This window comes from Manacus candei, unplaced genomic scaffold (assembly GCF_025592945.1).
Source record: "Manacus candei isolate 608988 ecotype Guabito, Panama unplaced genomic scaffold, ASM2559294v1 h1tg000015l, whole genome shotgun sequence".
Lineage (NCBI taxonomy): Eukaryota > Metazoa > Chordata > Aves > Passeriformes > Pipridae > Manacus > Manacus candei.
Genome location: NW_026138063.1, coordinates 8,943,268 through 8,962,587, shown reverse-complemented (window position 1 = coordinate 8,962,587; position 19,320 = coordinate 8,943,268). Strand labels below are relative to the sequence as shown.

General features: G+C 43.6%; 1 protein-coding gene across 2 annotated transcripts in view; it reads right to left on the bottom strand.

The window, feature by feature from the left end:
- SENP5 (SUMO specific peptidase 5) overlaps positions 1-19,005 on the bottom strand; it is an 80,169-nt gene extending 61,164 nt beyond the window's left edge. The window contains exons 1-8 of one of the 2 annotated variants that reach the window (XM_051781499.1): positions 18,905-19,005; positions 11,582-13,155; positions 8,111-8,216; positions 7,821-7,968; positions 7,157-7,204; positions 5,234-5,311; positions 1,853-1,990; positions 84-167 (exon numbers count right to left, since the gene is read on the bottom strand). In XM_051781499.1, the coding sequence (XP_051637459.1) occupies positions 84-167; positions 1,853-1,990; positions 5,234-5,311; positions 7,157-7,204; positions 7,821-7,968; positions 8,111-8,216; positions 11,582-12,533 (1,554 nt within the window). In that variant the 5' untranslated portion in view covers positions 12,534-13,155; positions 18,905-19,005. The remainder of the gene's footprint in view (positions 1-83; positions 168-1,852; positions 1,991-5,233; positions 5,312-7,156; positions 7,205-7,820; positions 7,969-8,110; positions 8,217-11,581; positions 13,156-18,904) is intronic. The other variant, XM_051781500.1, reaches the window with a different exon arrangement.
- Positions 19,006-19,320: the final 315 nt, after the last annotated feature.

Sequence of the window (19,320 nt, the reverse complement as noted above, 5' to 3'; positions counted from 1 at the left end):
CTTGTACAAATATATGGGTTTAGAAGCAGCCTCATGAAATCTCCCACAAAGTCAGATTCCAGGGCTCAAAGTGCTGCTATTACCTTTGTCACAGCAGTCTGCCAACCCTGAAGGAACTCGGGGCGATTCTTCTCTTTTGCTTCAGTCAGCAAATACTTTCGAATGTTCTGTAAAGAGGAAAGGAAAAAAGCAACAATATTATTCACCAGCTAAAGAACAGGAGAGAGACATTGCCATCTTGTCTGCTATCCTTCTGACAAGGAGGACAAATTTCATGTGAGCATTATTAGGAGCTGAGCTCAGATCTAGAGGTAAAGACATGAACTCTGGTGGGTGCTTGTGCCTTCTACCATCAAGGCTCATTTTGGTCTATTAGGGGGAGCTCTAACACCCCTCAGCCCCACTGCTATACTTCATACCAGACTAGCTGTGGCATTCAGACACAAGGTCAGAGTGTTCCCAGACATGCAGAGAAAGACAGTGCAGCCTGGCATGTGTTTTTTCCTGGCTTACTGGCTGACACCAAGGCCCTTGCGTTCAATACGATCACATTTTCCTGCCAAAACCTCAACACAACACGCCTGAGTTCTGTAGCTAATCAACAAAGCTCCAGGGACAGTTTTAGTGACATACAGGAAAAAATAAGCTGACACAAGCGAAGGGAAGGAAGCAAGATAAATGAGACTACGGTCTTGGGTTAAGCAAATCCTTCTACTTCTCTGTAAACAGGCTGGGGGTTTATAGCACAATTTAAACACACGGTAGCACACAAATATTCAGCTTAAGTGTGTGGATCACAGTGGAGTTTGGGATATTGCTCCCCTCCTTCCCCTAGAAAGGGCAGCAATAAAAGTGTCTCATGTTTGTGAGACATTCAGATACAAACACCTTGCCTGGAGTGGGATGGGAGAGGTCACATTGCAAGACTGCAGGAGAGACCACAGGGTTGCTGAGAGGGACCCCTGGTTTATGCTGCACATTCAGAAACTGGAGAGCATGAGATCTCTTGCTCCCAGGACAAACATTAGCTTCATCCTCAGCAAATGCCAGCAGGCATACTATCTTCATTCAGAAGTCCTAGCTGGGAACTCTCCTGGGTACAATAATTACTACTCTTCTGTAAGCCAACAACTACACACAGTTAAAAGTAGAAGGCTGCTGCATCAAGCAAGCAATTAAGTTGACAAAATTAGCTTTTGTAAGAAAGTCATTACAATTTGCTAGGCCCAGCAAAAATTTCCTGGCTGCTCTTTACCAGGAAGACTGATAATTTAACTCCAGTGTTTAGGTCACAGCCTTTAAAGGTTGCTGGGTTATAACCAGAGGCAAACACCCCGTGTGTACCAACGCAGGCCAAGGAAAAAGGCAATACACTGTTAGTAGCATGGTTACACGTAAACCCCACTGGGCAACACTACAGCATCTCAGTCCTGTTCTCTCACCCAGGTAACCTACCCTCAAAAGGACCACAATTCATCATTTCCTAAACACAAGTACCTTGACAGATGAAGGAATGACCCTCACTCTCCTTGGGGCTCGTCTGCTTCCCTACGGAACCGGGCTCTGAGCTCCTGCTTTTCACAGGAGTAACAAGACAGAGTCACCAAAGCTGTGCTGACTACATGGTCAGCCTAATTAGGCAATAGGCAATCTGACCTCAACTCCCAGCTCTGGTGTGACCCTCGAGATCTGTGCTTCAGACTGCTCAGCAGGACACACTGATTCTCGTTTCATACACGGCAGGACAATGACAGACATACTGCATTTAAAGTTTATGGCTGAACAGAAGAAAGGGGGGAGTGTTTGTTTAAGAAAACAGTTCAAACTTCACAGACACAGCTGTCACTCTTACCTCTACACAAAACTTAAAATGAATGCCTTGGGAATCATAAAATGAAATAATTCGACTGGGGATGTTCACAGTAATGAGGGACCAGTGGACTTCCAGGTGAATAGGAATTAACAAGAGAGTCTTTTTGAATAAGTCCACCTGGCAAGAAGAACAACAACATATATTAGATACAATTCCACAGACAGAACACAGCAAAGCAAAAGATTAATTGTATTCGTCTCCTCTCTGCCACCCCTTAACTGAAATCTTCTTTTATCCCCTCTGCTCTTTCACCACATTATTCACATTTATCTCATACACAATTTATTAGTAGGCAAAAAAAATACAGTTACAGCCCAGAGAGCAGCTGAGAAGCCTTGTACAGTACCACAGTTAGTCATCAGTGTATCCGTGGCAAATCCTGCTCACGTTGCACTACAACATTTGAGTTGAAGTGGGATTTCTTAGGTAATGACGGTAATACAATCGAGCCCCAATTTAGGTTAGCTACATATCTTCAGTAATGACACTCCTGCAGTGCGAGCAGATTTTTATCAGAGCTGCCTTGTGGACAGGTGACAGACTTTGGGGCATTGGTTGGCGAGAAGCTCAACACAACTCAGTAATGTGCACTCACAGCCCAGAAGGCCAATGGCATCCTGGGCTGCATCACAAACACTGTGGCCAGCAGGTTAAGGGAGGTGATTCTGCCCCTCTGCTGCATTCTCCTGACACCCCACCTGCAGTACTGCATCCAGCTCTGAGGCCTCCGACATAAGAAGGATGTGGATCTGTTGGAGCGGGTCCAAAGAAGGCCAAAAAGATGTTCAGAGGGCTGGAGCACCTCTGCTGTGGAGACAGACTGAAAGAGTTGGGGCTGTTCAGTCTGGAGAAGAGAAGGCTCAATGAAGACCTTTTAGTACATTCCATTACCTAAAGGAGCTACAAGAAAGCTGGAAAGGGACTTTTGACAGGAGCATGAAGTGACAGGACAAGGGTTTAGATTAGATATAAGGAAGAAATTTACTGTGAGGGTGGCGGGACCATGGCACAGGTTGCCCAGAGAAGCTGTGGATTTCCCAACCCTTGAAGTTCAAGTCAAGGTTGGACAGGGTTTTGAGCAACTTGGTCTAGTGGAAGGTTTCTTTCCCACAGCAAGGGCGGTTGCAATGAGATGATCTTTAAGGTCTCTTCCAATCTAAACCATTCCATAATTCTATGAAGCAGCTATCATTACAAACACCCCAGAGAACCAGCAAGCTGTGCAGTTTGACTCCCTCTGCTGTAACACAGGCTGTGTGACTTGCCAGAGGAAGGCAGAGGAGTGCATGACACTTTGGTAAGCAGAGAAAAGGAAGGGGAGATGGTAGAGCGGATTCATCCCTTCTTGATCTAAACTTTGTAGCAGATGTACTGTGGTCACAGGCAAGCAAACAAGGGAGAAGGTCTTGAAGTACAGAATGAGTAGATCACATGCAACACCCCCAGTGTCTGTGTGGCAGATGATCCCTTATGCTTTTGGAAGCCAGCCAAGCCAGGGCCTTTCATGATCTTCCTTCTTCCAGCTTCTCTAGAAACGGGTGTCTAATTGCTGGGGTTTTGGTGGTGCAGTCCAGAAAATAAGCAAAAATAGAAAGCTGAACTAAATGAACTCATCCTGCGGGAAGATGTCTATTTTTTTTTAAGCACTGTGCAATTTGACCAGTACATAATTGCAACACTACTGGCAAAGACAGGTCTTTTGTAGGAGAGGAAAGTGTATTTTTTGAGTAACAATGGGAAGTTGAAGAGACAAAAAGGCCTGGGCATTCATAGCAGTTATCAGCTGAGCCTTGCTCACAGCAGTCCTTTGATTGTGACAAGCATCAACCCTGCTCCCACCTGCAGAAACTGCTTCCTGACCAGATTACAGCACACTCACTGCAGGGCAATCCATCATTCTTGGAGAGAAGCAGACGGATGTCAGCCAGCAGCAAGCTGAGACCACAAAAGAAAACTGGAAAAAGATAAATGAACTACACCTTCTGTGATGTCCAGCAACAGCAGAGCCATGCTAAACTCAAGGGTCCTCATGTGGCTTTAGCTGTTGGATTACTGCAGGTGTGCAAACCTGTAGCAGAAGAGTGGAAAGAGGCAGCCAAAAGCTGGGAGGGTCTTTAGTTAAGACCTGATGTACAGGAAGATTGGTGGCAACCCAAATTCACTTCACTAAGACAGCACAGAGTCAGATGACATGAGAATGGATCAGGAGTGTCAGTGTGATCCTTGACCAGAAGGGACAGCAGCTCAAACCACTGCAGCAAGACACAGAACAGGATATCCGGTATCCCAGGAGAGCACATATATAAAACCTGGTGCAATACTCTGGTGTGTTTAAAGAGCAGACACAACTTCCCCTTAATTGCATACTGCAGGATGAAGGAGTCTACAGAATCCCTCCCATAGAAATGCTTAGTCCTCAATCTTGCTTTAGAGATTCTTCAAGAATTTTAAGTGTAAATGTCTAAAGAGCTGTCCTGCTCTCATCTGGTACCCCCTCAGAAGCAGCAGCAATACAGGCTCTGCTTCCAGAATCTACCTTCATTTTTGGGGTTTTTGCAAAACTTGAGTTGCTGCAGAAAAAGAACTTTTAAAAAAATAATATCTGGGAATATTAAGCACCAGTATTCCATCTCACTTTAAAGAGATTTTTAATAAATTATATGAATAGATTTTATATTTAGATAATGAGTTCATCTCTAGCATTTCACAGATGTGTGCTATTTAAGTGCTTCTGTAGAAAGATCATATATTCAAACATGGCCCTTGATTAGTCTTGCCCCATTGCCCATATTAGAAAGGACAAATGTTCATAGAAAAAAAAGGAGAGTATTGCTCTTTGTATTAGCTGCCTCTGAAAATATCAGAGCCCATGATCTGGTGCGGGTTCTGGAAAGCAAGGTGAATTCTATTCTTGCCATGAGAACAACAGTTTGGCTTATTAACCATGGGTCTCTAATTTCTGCTTTCTAGTACCTGTATGTGTTACTCAGGAGTAACAACTTGATTTTGTCACAGAATGCCAGTTTGAGATAAAAGGAAGAAGCAGAATTAAGTCTGGTCTCCCACAGATTAGTGTACCTGGAACTGCCAGGAGCAGTAGGAGACGTTTCTTGCAGTTAAATTAACAACTTGCATGAACATACACAAAGAGATAACCTACCACTGAAGATTTAGCCATTAGAAGTACATTTTCACAACATCCCCATACTAACTTGAACAGTGCCACACTATTTTTATCAAGCTCTCCCCAATTTGTTCAGCTCCTTTGCCAATCCATCCTTTGCAGATAACACGCTGTAACCCAGTTTCAAGTTAGTGATTCAGCCCAGCCCACCAGAACCCGAGAACTAACAAGGATACCTTTTTAGTCCATCGTTTTACCCCATTATATCCTTTGGTTACGAGCTGTCTATGAAAAAAGCTGTTAAAGAAATGAACCTAAAAAAGAGAGAGAGGAGGAATGAGCACAGAAATCTTCATGCACAGTCATTCCCCTTCCCCCAGGATAATTTATACAAAACAACTTGTAATGAGGCAATATTTAATGCAGGTTTAGAAACACAACCCCAGTAGGGACAAACAGAGGCTTTGCCAAGCCTAAACTATTGCTGCTCTTCAGCAAGCTAATAAAATAAGCCTTATTTCCCTATAATATATGATGTGAGCCACTGCAGCATTTATATTTACATTTTTGTATCTCCAGGCATATCATGTTTAATTTTTTTGTTGGGGACAGACTTGGGAGAAAAACACCATGATAAGGAATTATAGTTTTTGTTGTTCTTTACAGGGATCAAGGAAGAGAACATTGGACTGGAAAAGCGGGGGTGGTGAAGAAGGGAGTAACTTCTGGCTTTAGTTGCTGGAAGCTGAGACACAAAAAAAGAAGAATTCATCAAAACAGTTACGAGATTTAGTCCAACAACATGGTCTTCTGTATTCAACTACTATGGCCAGCTCCTGACAAAAACAATATTCTACTATTGAAAAGCATTTTTAAGGAATGACAGATCCATAGTAAAAATCTACATTTATGACAAAAAAATGTAGGATTATGTTAAAAAAAAATTTAGCTCCAGGTTAACACTATTACTCTCTGTGCTTAGCTCCTTGCAATTACAGGAACAGATTAATACAAATAGAAATCTGCAACATCTGCTTTTAATAATTCTGCTAGTGTAGAGGTGGTAGAAGGCTCAAGTTATTACTTGTAAAAAAAAGTTAGAAAATTCAGCATCTGAGAACAGTCTAACACCCATTAGCTATGCCAACAGACTTCAAAACCACATTCTGAGGTACCAGCACAAAACCTCCCATGAGGATTTCAATTATGCACTATGAAGAAAAAGCAGACACAAGCAAACAGATACAATCTTCACTACCCCAACCCCAGGACACACTCGGGAAGTACAGAGAATACTAATGAAGAACCACCATCACCTCCCAATCAAAGCAACAATGCTCTTTCTTTTGGGCTTGAAGATTTTAAGAGTTACATTCTGCAGAGCTAATCTAAGAATGGTTTTGTTTGGTTCTTCCTTTGTGGTCTCACCTGAAAATTGTACAGCCCTACTAATAAACAGATGGGGTTTTATAATTGTCACTGCTGCAAATTTAGTCACAGAATGGGGGGGGAGGAACTTGTTTTCTTGATAATTTTTCTTTGCTTTCTTTTTCTCAAGTGCCACCAACAGGCACTGCAGTTGCAAAGCAGTAAGCATTCTGTTGAGGATGCACAAAACAGAGTCCTGCAGAGTCAATACTGCCAAGGAACCAAGCAGCTCCACATCAATTCACATTCACCAGGCAGGCAGCTGACACAGCTTGAGCTGTTACAGCCCCCACAGCTACGAGGTGGGCGGGAGGGTGAGTGCAAGCAGCTCATGTGCATGGTTCAGATGCTAACACTCATGGTTTGTCATCTCAGCAGAAATTCATCTTCATCAGAAATTTCAGCTGAAACACCAGACTGGTAAGCAAGGGCATGGACACAGCACTTTAGAAGTAAATAAGCTGGAGACAGAAACCTCCAGGGAAGAGAGAAGAGTGGGATGGGTGAACACTGGCCAAGTGTCTTCTACAGGTATATCAGCAACATTAAGCTACCACAGAGACCACCTGCAGAGCTAATACAAGTTCCTGAAACAAGAGCAACACCACTGAAAAGGAACACCACTCGAAACATCATTGAGCTGAACCTCGATTCTGTATCTGAAATTCAGTTTCACCCTTCCCCCTCAATGTCTCAATAAGGTACATTTGCATGATAGCAAAACCCCTCACCTTTTCAGGGACTGCATCCATTACGAGTTCACCATACATGTTAATTATCTGTAAGAGTCAGTAAATAGTTGAATACATACAGCATAATATTGTAAGACCCAAATTCACAAGTTCCCACAAAACATAGGACCCTTCACATTAAAACAGCAATATGGCGAGAAGCCTTTACAGTAACATGGTCTGAAGGACAAGCACTCTGGAACTAATAGTGGCCAGCCTGCAGAGAGATCATAACTGGCTGCTTCAAGTCTCTCTCAATCTTAAATGTAGTTTAATTCAATTTAAATCTATTGGTGCATGCCCTGGGCTCTGCAGCCTTCTCAGTTTTTTGGCTGTGGGCCACAGTCTGCTATTTCACTTCATTGTTCTTATAATCTGCTCGAGCTTGGGGATGGGGGGAGTTTCTAAAACCTGTATGGGTAGCCACTGTTTTATGAAAATAGTGCAACATCACTTTTTCAAAAGGAACCAGTCTAGCTGTGACACCTCACAGCTTCCAGACTAACTGCACTTGTCACTGTAAAAGCTACCCACCACTCCTATTTCTCAAACATAAAGTAAGGATAGTCCACCTGTGATGTTAGCAGAAGATGCACAACTGATATTCTAATACAAATGGGCTAAAAAGGACTAGAGAAGCACATGAACATCAAGCATTTCTGACCTGGTCATTCAGCCAGTTCTGGCCTTCCAGTGTAGCCAAATCATCCATATCTAGCATGTGCTTATTATAGAAGACCCGGAAATTGCAAGTGGAGGGTTTTGGATGTTTTTCCCGATACTTCATGATTTCCCTGGTGATAAAAGGTTTTCTAAAACAGGATTGAAAATGTAGAGAAAAATTAAGTCAAAGTCATGTTAAACAGAGTTCTGTTCTGCTAGTTGTTAGACATGGAGCATGCAGTAGCAATGCAAGCAATTTGTCCTTTACCAACTGTAGAATGTGCTACACACCTATGGGAGAAATCTTCATTAAAGACTTCTTTTAATCTTCCCATGACATCTTTTTCACAGAGTGGTACTAAACTGCCATATTTCTTCATAACTTCATCTAGGAATCCTTTAAATATACCAGAAAAAATGAAAGTGCAAACATATAAAAACCTTCTGAGTCCACCACTCCAACAAAGCAGCCAGCTCTTTCGAGCAGCAATCACTGCACCCAACCAACACACAGCACCACACATGGCAAGCATATATTTAAGAAAACTAAGCTCAAATTGGCAGCGTTATATAAAAGTAGGGGTAGGGGAAGAAGCACAAAAACAGAGACGTGTGAATCTGATCACTCAGCTTTACAGGAAAAGATCAGACCTCGTTCTTGCCATATATACACAAACCTACACATACACATATCTACATCAAATTTAAATCATTTTACTGCAACATGAAAAGCCATCAGTTCCTGCAATGGGTTTCACTGAAACCACAGTATCCTGTCCTTATGGCAGGCAGAATTACTCTCCTCAAACGCAGGCAGCCTTAGCTGGCAGAGTGTTTCCAGTCTGCTCAGTTCTGCTGCTGCCACCACGGCAAACGGAAAAGATGCCAGACAGACTCCCAGCAAGTTTAATTCCTTTACCCTTGTATCGCAGGGATGGTATTTAAGGTGACATGGACAGCCATGTCAGCCTGCCATTGCCCAGGAAAGCACTGGGCGACCACAACAGCAGAAACGAAAGATATTAACTTGTAAGTAATGAAGAGATGAATGCTGGAGGAATTAAAAAACTTAGAAAATAAGATTTTTTTTTTCTTCCTCAAACATAAGACTGGAAGACTAGAGATATAAATTCCACACAAGCATCCAAAACCACTTTGAGAACGAAAGAGAACAGAGGGAGAACAGGATTTCAACACTTGCTAGTGAACAAAAGAAAAAAGACCAAGGTGTCCAGTTTTTTGAAAATGAATTTTCAAATGCAGCAGAAAACACATGTTCTGTGTAAAGAAAGCTCGATCTGAGATCAGAGTCCAGGGAAACTGCACTAATACGACGCCCAGGACTCTTCTCAGGCCGGGATGTGATGGCAGAAAACATCACTACACAGTGCAATATATGTTCAGTTCTCTGCTTACCAAGGCTTTAACAATATTTCCTGGAAACTTCCAAGGTCAAGATAGGAAGAAGCAAGATGAGAGAAACATTCAACAGAAAAAAAGTGGCAGAAAAACACCACTAAGAATAAAAAAAGAAAGGAGAGAGACCAAGGGAAAAAACCAAAACACGAGTCGAGAAAAGCAGTGAAGATATAACAAGTGTGACAGAAGGATGGCAGGGAGGATTGAGGAGCAAGATCAGACCACAAGGAAACATTCTTCATGGGAAGATAACCTTTCCTGCAACTCTGCCTCACATTTGCCTAACAACTTTTATCCCTTACATCTTAGTACATGGTGACAGGGAGGACATTTCTCACTCTGGGTAGCAGTCTAGATAGACAACGCATGGTGCTTATGAGTGCACCTTATTCTCTTTCAGTATATAAAAATTTAAAAAGCTTTTCATTCATACACTGAGGAAGAACTGTTCTTGTCATTACAATTAACAGCAGTAGAGTTCCAGGAGACTTCTAGCTAGACCCTGACCTTGCTTGGGCTGCTGTAACTCAAGGAAGAAACATAAAGTTCAGCCCTGGTGCAAACTCAGATACCCATAATGAACGGGATTTACCACAGGGCTCTGTTTGATACCTAATAGCACATCAGAATGCACTAAGCAGTGCAGCCCATTAATATCTGAGTTCAGCTGCTGCAGAGAAATTTGAAACTTGAGAGCAGCCCTAACACATCTCCTTCAAGCTTCTACCCCAGGAACTTTTGCCAGGTTAGCACTATCTTTTAGGGTGCAGTTAATATTAACACTCCTAAACACACAAGAACTCCTATACATAGTTATACTACAACTAAAATTCTTTTTTTTTACAGTTTGTCAGCTAGGAAAACTCAGAAGTACTATACTAACAGTATATGTGTATGTACAGTATGAATATGTATGTAGCATGGACTTGGTTTTAATCCTCTGAGAGGAAACCTCAGCTCTGAAGAAAACAGAAATTGGTCTCACCTACTTTCATACAGAGGTTAGGTAAGAATTCTCTTAAAATTGTCAAGTGTGAGAAAGTTTAGTGCATCTGCTGTTTGCCTTTTTATTTTTTTAAACTATTCAGGCCTGTCATGAACAAGAACGTGACTGCCTACCAGACTACAAAAACTTAACCTTTGCCATCCCCATACAACCTTGGTTCTTGACTGTTACAGAAAGACTACACCCATTTTTCTGATGGACAAACTTCAAAACTCCATTGCAGAAGTGGTCTGTTCACTGGGGTACCACAGTTTCTCAGTTTCTCACAGTGTCTGGTCCTTGCTGGATCACATAAAGCCAGTCACAGAGAAACACCTCCCACACATCTCCCATGCAGATATGGATGTGGAAAGCTAAATCCTTTTTTGAGGTTCACTGTCTCCTTTTTCATATTTTGCTTTAGAGAAACAATTGCAAAAGTGAAGGACAAAAAGGTGGGCAGAATAATCAGAGCATGTCAAACTTCAAACAATCCCTTTAACACTAGTTAAAAACAGCTTCAGGTGTATGGGGCTCTATAAAGGCAATTTCTCCAAAGGAAGACCTCAGCTGTCAGAACATCACTGAACTTACATTAATGGTATCAGATGGCACAACGTGTTAGCTTACTGCTCCTTACGATGTGTGTAGTATGCTGCTATACATAAATGAGACACCATTACTATTTTTACCATGTTCCTCTTTGGAGAGACTATCATATACTGCATGCTCAGCATTGAGTAAAAAAATCCCAAAGCCTTTTTGCTGAACCTTTGCTAAGTCTAGTTTTGCCCTTTTAAAAAGTATTGTCTAATAAGATTCATTAAGCCTACTTTATGAACAATCAGAGAGAAAGCTAAGGGACAATGAACAGTATTTGGCTATCAAAACCTGAGTTAAAGCGATTTAGTTTCAGTCTAAGAGAGATCAAGAGAAGAGAGGATAAGGGTGGAAGTATTAGAATACCTAGGATTTTCAAAAACCTAATTAAGAGTAATAATTTAAAACATTTAAAAAACTGAATCATCTTCTGAAACCACATCAGACATTTAAAATTTCCATCAACAATTTTCCACAAAGATTCCAATTAAATTACATTGTATTCTCTAAAACAAAATAAGCAGAGGCACCCCTCAACTATTCCTTAGAACAGCTTGTCAGATAACCATTGGTTTGTCCTTCCTCCATGCAGCTCTCCTCTTTGCAGCCTCACTTCAGCAAGTGTTATGCTAAGCAGCCTTTACAATTCATGATAAGAAACCATTTTTATAAAGGAATTAATGCAACATGTAAACTCCACAATACATCCAGCAGTTCTCAGGAACTCCTGGATGCCCTAAGATATGTAAAAGGTGTACCACAAAGCCACGTTGCCAACTGCTCATCAGCCACCCGGGAAGCTTTCTGACTGTTCCTTTTGCCTCCCTTCCGAGTTCCTGATTTCAGTCCTGTGCTTTCCGCTGAAGGCTCCTCGAGAGGACTTTTACAGTAAGGGTGATCTAGTAATTTTGAACTAAAAATGTCCAAGGAGCCCTCTACTTCCATTTGGCTAGAGCTGTCCTCATTTTGTGTCAGCTCCATGGATAAAGGTCCATTTGCAAAATTATCATCAACAACAGAATCTTGCACGGAGGATTGCGACAGCGTCGTTCCATCTACACCCATAACCTCCTTGGATTCTGCACCATCTCGATCTGAAACAGCAATTTGTTTTTCTGTCGCGGGGGCAAAAATGTCAGAACAATGATTCTCTGACAGAGCCCCATTGGTCTCCACCTGGTGCAAGGCCTCTGCCTCTGGAGAAGCTCTAACGTGCAGTTCTGGTGGGACAGCATCCACACTGCCATCCTGCCCTCCGGATCCCGGACCCTCAGAACACGGCTCAGCAGACGGGAACGCGTCCTGTGTACGGCAGATCTCGGGTGCACAGATTTCATTCTCCTCACCTAAAGATTTGGGTGTATTATTGTTCATATCTGATAAGCTGTACCGGTTCCAAAGACGGCTACTTTTAGATTTCCAGTAGGAAAACCAATTACACAATCCACTTTCAAAATCCCACTGAAGCGTCTCTTGATGGTCCCTTGTAGCTTTCTTCACCCACCTTGGCTTGATTTTTCTCAGTTTGCAAGTTTTGCCTCTTGCTCGAAGTTTCGGGGATTTTATGATTCTATACCGAAACCTAACCATAGAAAGTTTCTTATGCATCATAAATAAAAATCTCTTTTTTACAGTATGATGGTTAAATTTGGACCTCTTCAGAGCTGTCAAGAGGCCACAAGTTCCATTCCACTCCCTTTGCAACAGCATTTCCTTTTATAGTTGTTTAAAACTACCAGGACTGTGTTGCCCTCACCATTATTGCTCTCCTCCCCACTATATACAAAACCACCTTCCTTTACAGGTAAGGCAGAACCTTCCAGCGTACCACATGAGACATAATGGATATTGCCAGAGATGCTATTAAGAACAGCAACAGTTTCAAATTCTTCATTCAAGGGATCTTCACTCTCAAAGGGTTCATTGTTGAGTTTCCTTACTGCTTCTCCAGATGGGCTTTCGGTTCTGCAATAGGGATGGGATCTTTTTACTCTCAGTAGTTTTGTAAGGAAAGCTGTATGATTCAAAAGTAGGTTTTGGACAGGATTCTGCATTTAGAAGCACATGAGGAGCCCACCTGCTTTGGAGCTCAAGTGTCTTCCTTATGCACTGCAGTCTTCTGTACAGTTTGTTGGGATTTAAACTCACAAATAGCTGAGCACTCTGTATTTTCTTCTAAGTTAGGAAAAATTGCTTTTGGAAGCAGTATTTCCCAAGCTTCCCAAAAACAGCGGTCCATCTTCTAGATTGGGCCAGCAACTGACTTCTTTTCCAAAGCAAATGTCTTCTATGGCTTTTCATTTTTCTGCTGCATTATGATCTTGAAAAACAGCTGAAAGAATAAGGGAAATTAATTCAGAGTTATCTGGAGTGTAACATAATAACAAAACACTAAGGCACATTCCGCAGGCCACATGCCTATCTAAAATTCCACCCCTCCTCCAATCACAATCCCACATTCCCTTGGACATTTTCACTTGCACCAAAAGGAAAAATAAGCAATAGTTGCAACGGTTCTGTGTGCAAACAAGCTCTTCTCACTCACCTTCCCTAAAGGTAAAGCAATAAACAGGTAATTCTCACCCATCCCATGCTCCCACTATATATTCCTCTCTAGCCTGAGGTTAAATCTCGAACTGCCCACGCTGTAGGGCAAGCACAGTTAACTACCATGCCTCAAAAGGCTTCTGAAAAACAAAACTCTGAAGTCCAAGTAATCAACAAGTGTGTGCAGGCATCCGACTCCATCAGCACTGTACAAAGCCAACCCTTGTTCTTGTGCAATAAACATGAGCAGCCTCTGAAAACACTTCACGTGCTCACACAAAATCTTCCTTTAAAGGAACCACAATGCACAAACTGCCACAGAAATTTTGATTCTCTCACTAGATAAATGACAAAGTTTACTCCATGAAGTAGTTCCTCTATATTACCAGCAACAACTCCCTCCATACCATTCTATACTCTCACACCATCAACTTCTATAATCAGTGTTTATCTTTGCATTAATAAAGCAATACCAATGCAGCCACACCAGTTAATAATCTTAAAGATCCCTTTTCCCACTAAAAACCTGCATCTCAAAGTGTTCAATAACGATATATCTGAGACTACACAAGAGTGCAAAGCCTGCATAGTAATATCTGTTTATCTTCACTACATAACTAAAAATATCAATTCCAAGTTAGACGAATCCAGAAACACAAGGGGAAGGCATCAGCTGCACACACAACATGGGATGCTTCATGCAAATTGCCCCAGCCTCACCATGTATTTTACACCAGTTTGAATTTTTCTCAGATTCAGAAATGGAATTTGTCCTGCCCCTCTGACTTATTCTGACTTACAGACTATTACAACAGATTTTGCCTTAGCCATGTCTGTCCTAATCATTACACATAGGCATGACCTAGCTCAAAATAAAGGGGCCTACAAATGAAAATAAAACATTAACAATTGGATTTTAAAGGTAAATATGAATGCTAAACATCTGCAAAACCAGGTATTCAGAGTCTGACTTAAGAACTCTTCTGCATTTTTCACTCTACTCATCTTAGATACAAACAGCAGTTGGAATTTTTTTAATTTATTTTTTTTTGTGGAGGAGTGAGAGGCGAGTGGAAATGCAGAGATGAAAAATGTAACTTATCACTTGGATAACATATTCCCATCATAAAGAAAATTGTCCAGAATCCACTAGACCTACCAACTAGAAAGAAACCTGGCCACCTCCACTGACAGAGATGTGCAAGACAGTACAGCTTAACAGTATAAAAGCACTGCAACAGGGTCTGGCTCTTTTGTAACCCACTACTAGTCACCACACAATCCAGTTATCATAAAAATCAGTACACAACATCTCACCGTGCCAATTTTCTCACACTTGCTCTTGAGCACTTACATATTTCTCTACACTAGATGCAGTTTATGCCTGCTTTTCCACTACAAACTCTACATGTCTGTCTATTGTGTGTAGTATCTACAAAACATTCCTTGAGTGCCCCAGTAAACATCAGCCGAACCACAGTCTTGCTAGGACAGCTTATTCCAGCCACACTTCATCCAGGTAAAACAAACAAATGCAGCAAAATGGCAGGTTCTCAACAGAGCCACACACATGAGGGGCTTCTGCCAACACAGGGAGTGTTCAGTACTCCAAGGAGAGCACAGCAGATGAAGGCAACGGTTTCACTGCTCCTGAGGCTCTGCAGCACATGGAGTCATTACTTTTCTCCCTGGACTCTCACAGCCAAGTCCAACGGCCTCCATGGGCACGGCCTCAGACATGGAAGAAGGATGAGCAACCACTGGCTTTCTGAACAGCCTGGAGTACGCAGGAGCTGAAAGGCCCAGAGCTGCCACCGCTTCACCCACTGGAGACTGAACTACTGATCACAGTGAGAAAAACACTGAACTAGATTCTAGCAAAGATAAGTCCTGACAACAAAAAGGACCTGAGGCAAACCTGAACCGAGACAAGAGTGGTGCCACAGTTTCGACTCAATTGCAACAGCAATCAAATCATTTGCTCATCAAGTGTTATGAAACTCAGCTTCTGAAACTGCAACAAAGGTAGATGCTAGGAAAGCTACTCAACCCACCTGTCCTTCTGTTTCATTTTTACCTTAGATCACTAAAGAAAACTTCATGTAATAACTTATAAGATGAAAAAATACTTCATGTTTGTCTGTGATGCACACCCCAATTTCTCCACATTGTAAATATTCTCTGTATAAAAAAGTTTCCCCTTAAAGTGGGAAAAAAGTCTGACTAAGCCATTTAACTCCTGCTTTTCCCTTTCCCTATTCAAACATAATCAGTTTTGAGTCTGGATTCCTTTAAAGCAAAGGCCTTCAAGTCCTTAATCCCAGTCCTAGGAGCTGAAACAGTTCACTTTTCTAACAGCAGTGTTACTTAAGAGTGACAAAAGATAATCCATACACAAATATTTAACTAACCATGCTGCTCGAAGAACTTACTTTCCACACCAGTGCTACAGGAGTATCAACAGGTTTACCTGGCACTGTAAATCAGTGAGGCAATAGGAGAGCTTAAAAATGCACTGCCAGACAAGGAACTGAAGCAAGTAATGCAAGACCAAAAATAAAGCAAGCACCACCCAAAGTTTATGAACCTGAAGAGAAAGTGACATATTGGCCCCATACATTGATACAGACGAGAAACCTCTGAAGCTGAGGAACTTGCACTATTAAGAGAGTCATTTGGGTGGTGTAACCCACACCTCCACTGCACAGGGATGCTGCCAATACTACACCACCAGCACCTAAACCCAAGATGTACACCTTCCAGAGACCACACGTGAGAGGAATTTACCATCATTAGTCCTCACCCCTTCAGCTGTCTGACATACCATCTGCAAATGGCTGAATATTAAAAAGCACAAACTCTTTTCCACTGGACAAACACAACCCCAAACTGTTACAGTTCTGTATTAATGGCAGATTCTGATTATAAATTTGCTTTGTACTCAAATTTTTTAAAGACATATTTGGGAGCCATTCCGTTTTCACAATAGATACTTATCTCAAGAGCTCTGGTAAGCTACAAGAAAGCATGACTGCATCAACTGGACATAAAGCTTGCCTAAAATTCACTGAACACTTGCACAGGAATGGAGGAACATGAGGATGTTGATCCTTTGAGTAACAAATCCAGTGCAGATAATGCTGTATTTTCGTTAGAGCAATTAGCAGTTCACTCCATTTTCAACCTGCACACTGCAACTTAAATCACCTTCAGTGAAAGGGAGTACTGGAAAAGACACTATACATTCACATCTTTCACTCATTTTAACCCTGTTAACATTTAACCACTCATTAGTCCCCAGCACTCCTGTTTATTTTTGGCAGGTTTAGAAAGCCCAGGTCTTAACTGAAAAGCACGGAAATGGGAAAGGCAGTCCCATCAAATGCTGCTGACAGGACCCTAACAAAGGTTTCTAGATGACACCTGAAGTGTCAGGCCACAGAAATATTTTGTCCACGCCAGTGCAGAACAAACCCAGAGCACTGCAGCAGAGCTACTTCATGCTTAGATCACCACAAGCCGTCTAGGGCTGCATCCGGGTGCCCGGAGGACCATGAGACACACAGAAATGGTAACAAATACAGCTCACTTGCCAATTCTTAGGTTCTTATTTTTTAACCCCAGGGTGTCCAGATTTTAATATAGATATGTAAATTATAAAAGAGGCTTGTTTTGAAGAGCATCAGTAACCTAAATAAAGCAAACAGCCTTGAGAGCGTGGCCTTGTGCAGGCAGGAGTAACTCATGCATCACCTGCTCCCATGGGAGGCAGCAGTTCTTGCAACATCAAGTCCAGCCTTTACTGGTGGAGATCAGGGCAGTCCTCAAGGACAGGAATTAAGTAGGAAAGAGAAAGCCAGCCTGAAACTGAGGAGCTGGGATATGCTGTGCAAGGAGATGCCTTCCCTCCCGCAAGTGGAATCCAAAATTGGAAAGGGAGAGAGGAAGCTGGGGAAGGGTGTCTCTCCTCAAACCACCACGTGGCCAGACATAAGCTGGTAATGTCAGGAAGTCTGAAATGACTCAAGTAGCACATGCAGAAGTGACACAGACTCAGGGCACTGGGAACTAACTCCTCTTCGCATCCTTTTCTGAGCAGCACAGTTCTGTGAACTGTGAACCAGTTTGTTCCAGAGGTGAAACAAGCCCTAGGGAAAAGCACTTTGACAAAACATAACTCACTAGCACAAGACCACACAGAAATGGCCAAAGTCCGAAGGTACTGACTCACAGGAACATGGCAGGGCATGCAGCTGATGACCTCACGGTCACACTGCAAGGCTTCAACTCCTTTGGACTAAACCACAATAGTGGAAATATGTGTATTAGATAACAGAACATTTAAGAGAAATACTGTCACAAATCAGAGTGATGAAAATTTTAGATTAAAGAACCCAAAGTTCCTTTTGTACAAGTAAGGCATAAGGACATAAATAATTTTTAATCTTTGGATTTTAGACTGACTTTAATGGAAAAGCTTTCATTAACTCAAGTTTTGTCCCTTCCTCCCTGAATACCTCTGCAAGGCAGAAGCATGGAAGTAGCTGAAACAAAGTCTACCAAACTTTGCTGTCCAAGTTCTGTGAAAGGAACAGAAGCCGAAATTTCATTTGAGGTCCTTGTATATGTCTGAGGTCAAGGGTCTTGTTGATACTTTCCAAAAGCTTTCCTTAAGAAAGAGTGTATTTTCACAAGTATTAAACACATTTTTCTGCAGCTTTGAAAGATGACTTATCTTCTTGTGTTAGCAACACACACAGATAAAGAAGAGGTGAGGGTATTACCAAAGGGAATCCACTTCTGAGCTAGAAGTCTAGACTAGAACAAGTGGAGTTCAGAAATGGCTGTAGGGAGAGCACATTAGTTAAACCCAGTGCTGAGCTGAGCAGCCCAGCTCTGCTGTGCCTGTCACCTGGCTCAGCACCCACCTGTGTCAGCTGCCACGGCTGAGCTCCCGTCCCTGCCCGGCCAGCACATCCCAGCCTGGGAGGGCTCCGGGAGGGGAGGGCAAACAGCACTGGAGCAGATCGGTGCTCTGCTTACACTGCAGAGAGACTGGGGGCCTCTGCGAGCAAAAGACAACCTGGGGGTAGAGCAGTGGGGTCGAGAGCCCCATGATGGAAAAACAAAGCTCTTGCAACAAATGAAAATCCCCTTCTACAGCTTCCCAGCCTCAGCAGCGCCCTGACTCTCCCAGGCTGTAGTCAGGGAGAGCCTACCCGTGCTGCGTCCCTGGATTCTCCCCTGAATCCCTGCTCTCGCTGGCCCAGCCAAACCCCCGCGGCAGCGCCAGGCAGCCGGACACCCGGGGCGGGCCCGGCGGGGCGGGCCCGGCGGGGCGGGAGGCCGGGGCGCGGGCAGGGCCGGCAGGCAGCGCGGCCACACTCGGCGCCCCGCGGCCTCCGCCCGCCCGCCCGCGGCCCCCCGCCGGCAGCGCCCGGGCCCCGCCGCTCCGCCGCGCGGGGCCGAGCTCCGGGCGGGCCGGGACCGGGGCTGGGTCCGCCGCTGCCCACCGCCCACCGCCCCCCGCTCACCTCTGCCCGCGGCGCCGCCCGGCTCGGCCCGGCTCGGCCGCCCCAGGGCCGCGCTCCGCCCCCGCCGCTCGCCGGGCCGGAGCTGCGCCGGCGCCGCCGCGTCAGCGCTGCGACGGGCGGGGGCTGCGGCCGGGGCCGGGCCCGCCCGGGGAGTCGAGCCCAACAGGGCCGGGCTTTGCCGCGGCCCCGCCCGAGCAGCCCCAGCGAGGCGCCGGCGGGAGGTGTCCGCTCCCGGTGCTCTGGTGCTCCCGGGACCCCGCAGGCAACGGCCGCGGAGATGAGGCGCTTAAAATAAACCGCAGCCTGACTTTTTAAAATAAACCGTTACTTAATATCCCGGTCTGTCGATGTGCTTCTGAAAAGCCCCCAAATTAAAAACAAGAAACTTTAAAATTAGCAACCCGACCTTTAAAAAA